The sequence below is a fragment of the Aplysia californica genome, unplaced genomic scaffold, assembly GCF_000002075.1.
Source record: "Aplysia californica isolate F4 #8 unplaced genomic scaffold, AplCal3.0 scaffold00111, whole genome shotgun sequence".
Lineage (NCBI taxonomy): Eukaryota > Metazoa > Mollusca > Gastropoda > Aplysiida > Aplysiidae > Aplysia > Aplysia californica.
The window spans coordinates 1,264,717-1,266,744 of record NW_004797381.1 but is presented as its reverse complement, the minus strand read 5'-3'; the positions used below and the strand labels follow the sequence as shown (position 1 = coordinate 1,266,744).

Here is a 2,028-nt window from a genome sequence, read left to right as displayed (position 1 = left end):
TCACGCGCTTTAGTCCAGCAAATATGTGCTTATGACAGATGACGCTGTTTGTTTTGGTAAGTGTTTTACGGCGCTCGCAACTGCTTAAGGTCATATGAGCGCTGGGCAAACCAAACATTTTTTAGTTGGTGGAAATTTTTGAATTTTGCCCCGATGGCGGCCGAATCCTACTTTTGTTTTGGACCACCAAGGGATCTTTAACCTGCGCAACTTGCACACAGGACCATGGGATTTTTCGACCTTGTCAGAGAAGACTAGGTGTAGATCTTACCTACTATAAGATCAGGGGTGTGGCTGAAAGACAGCAGAAAGGAGCTAAGGAGAAGCAGTAGAAAGGCTGCAGAAGGAGTCAGGAGCCCAAAGGAGGGTACAAAGGAGTTGAGGGGTGGGGTTAAAAAGTGGACACGAAAGTAGACGCCTGAACATTGCTTGAGAGCAGGAAAGGAAGTGAAAGGAGGCAATTTAGAGAAGAAAAATGTCTTTCGCTATCCGAATACGAATCCGGGACCAATTGAATGAGAGGCGAACATAACATGGTGTTCGCCATAACCTCAAGGCAACGAGAGCCCCCGATGAAGCTGTGCAGCAATTCGTTGGCATTCTGAGTTTTACCAAGAAGGCAACGACTGAGCAGGTCAGGGCTTGTAAGAGGCTCATAGACCGGCTTCACGTAACTTGCTACCTTTGGGTTAAGGTAGGTGGACGGCAGACTGCCCTTCCGGTCTGGGGCAAGGACCTTACAACACTGTTAACCTTCTTGGTCTGGGGCCACTTTTCTGGCATGACGAGCACGTTGAAACCAGCACCACGACTCCGGTTCAGATGTGCACTGGGGGGTAATCGTAGCCCGTACTTGGTGACGTGGACTGGAGGAGAGCCGCCCAGATTGCCCAAGACATCGCCTCCACTGATGCGGTGTGGGTCTGCAGGGCCTTTTTGTAGTAAGAAGATTGCAGCTGGCCAGTTTTGTTCTGAGGTTGAAAAGACAGGATAGGACGCCAGTTTTTAGTTAACATTTTGGCAAATGCCACCATGGAATAGTTCAACATACCCACTCTATAATGCAGTCAAAAATTCGTGGTGCGACTTATTTTCATAAATCTTCTCAACTTTCGAACATAGGTTCTCCAATTTTAGCACAGTGACTCGTATCAATGTGTCTTAACAGATCAACATTTTTGTAAACACATGCAAGCTGTATTCTAGAAAATTCCTTAATAAATACTTTAAAAACTCCAAGTGGGTGGTTTCTACAGATTTTTTAATGTTCACAGCTGGGCCAATATTGCTTTTAATAGCAAGTGCCACAGGTTTTTCTGATCGGGACCTTATGCTTATTGTACCCATTTTTTGAGAGCCATTAGTGCAAAAATGTGTTCACTGTAACAATAATTTCTTGTCACAAGTTTTGCAAGTAAGAATTGTCTTTGATGAGCTGTGATGTGGGCCATATGCAATCAAAATGTGTGTGAGAAGCGGGAAGTGCTGTGAACAATACCATTTTACACGTGACAGAGATTTCAAGTATTTTATATAAATTTATGAAGAACAGTTTTTTTATCTAGCTCCAATAGTTCTAGAAAAATATGACTAAGTTAAGACAAATTGATACATACTGCTATGCAAAGTATGGATGAAATTGATTCCCCGTAGTTAAAAAGAGATATTTAAGATAAGTTGCACCACGAATTGACCGCACTACTATAGTGAAGCACGCTCATAGTGAAATCATCGGGACACTGGAAATCCGTTTCTTATAATATCTTGTCAGTATGTTAGGGTTGAGTGCTTAATCAGCTGCTTGCACTGTATGCTTCCCGGGAAGCTGATACTGTTTCTGAGTAATTTGAGCGTTCTAAGGTCTGTTGAGGTAAGAATATAGTGTGTAAAGCGCATAGCGTTGAGCGTGGATATGCGCAGTACAAAATATGCTATGATGTAGTAGTAGTAGTAGTAGTAGTAGTAGTAGTAGTAGTAGTAGTAGTAGTAGTAGTAGTAGTAGTAGTAGTAGTAGTAGTAGCAGACCAG

At 42.9% G+C, this 2,028-nt stretch overlaps 1 protein-coding gene across 1 annotated transcript in view; it reads right to left on the bottom strand.

Annotated features, from left to right (window-relative positions):
* Positions 1–332: 332 nt before the first annotated feature.
* The window catches only part of LOC101855781, a 3,314-nt gene continuing 1,618 nt past the window's right edge, over positions 333–2,028 (bottom strand). The window contains exon 2 of the mRNA XM_005095692.3: positions 333–971. Within this exon, the coding sequence (XP_005095749.1) occupies positions 679–971 (293 nt within the window). The 3' untranslated portion in view covers positions 333–678. The remainder of the gene's footprint in view (positions 972–2,028) is intronic.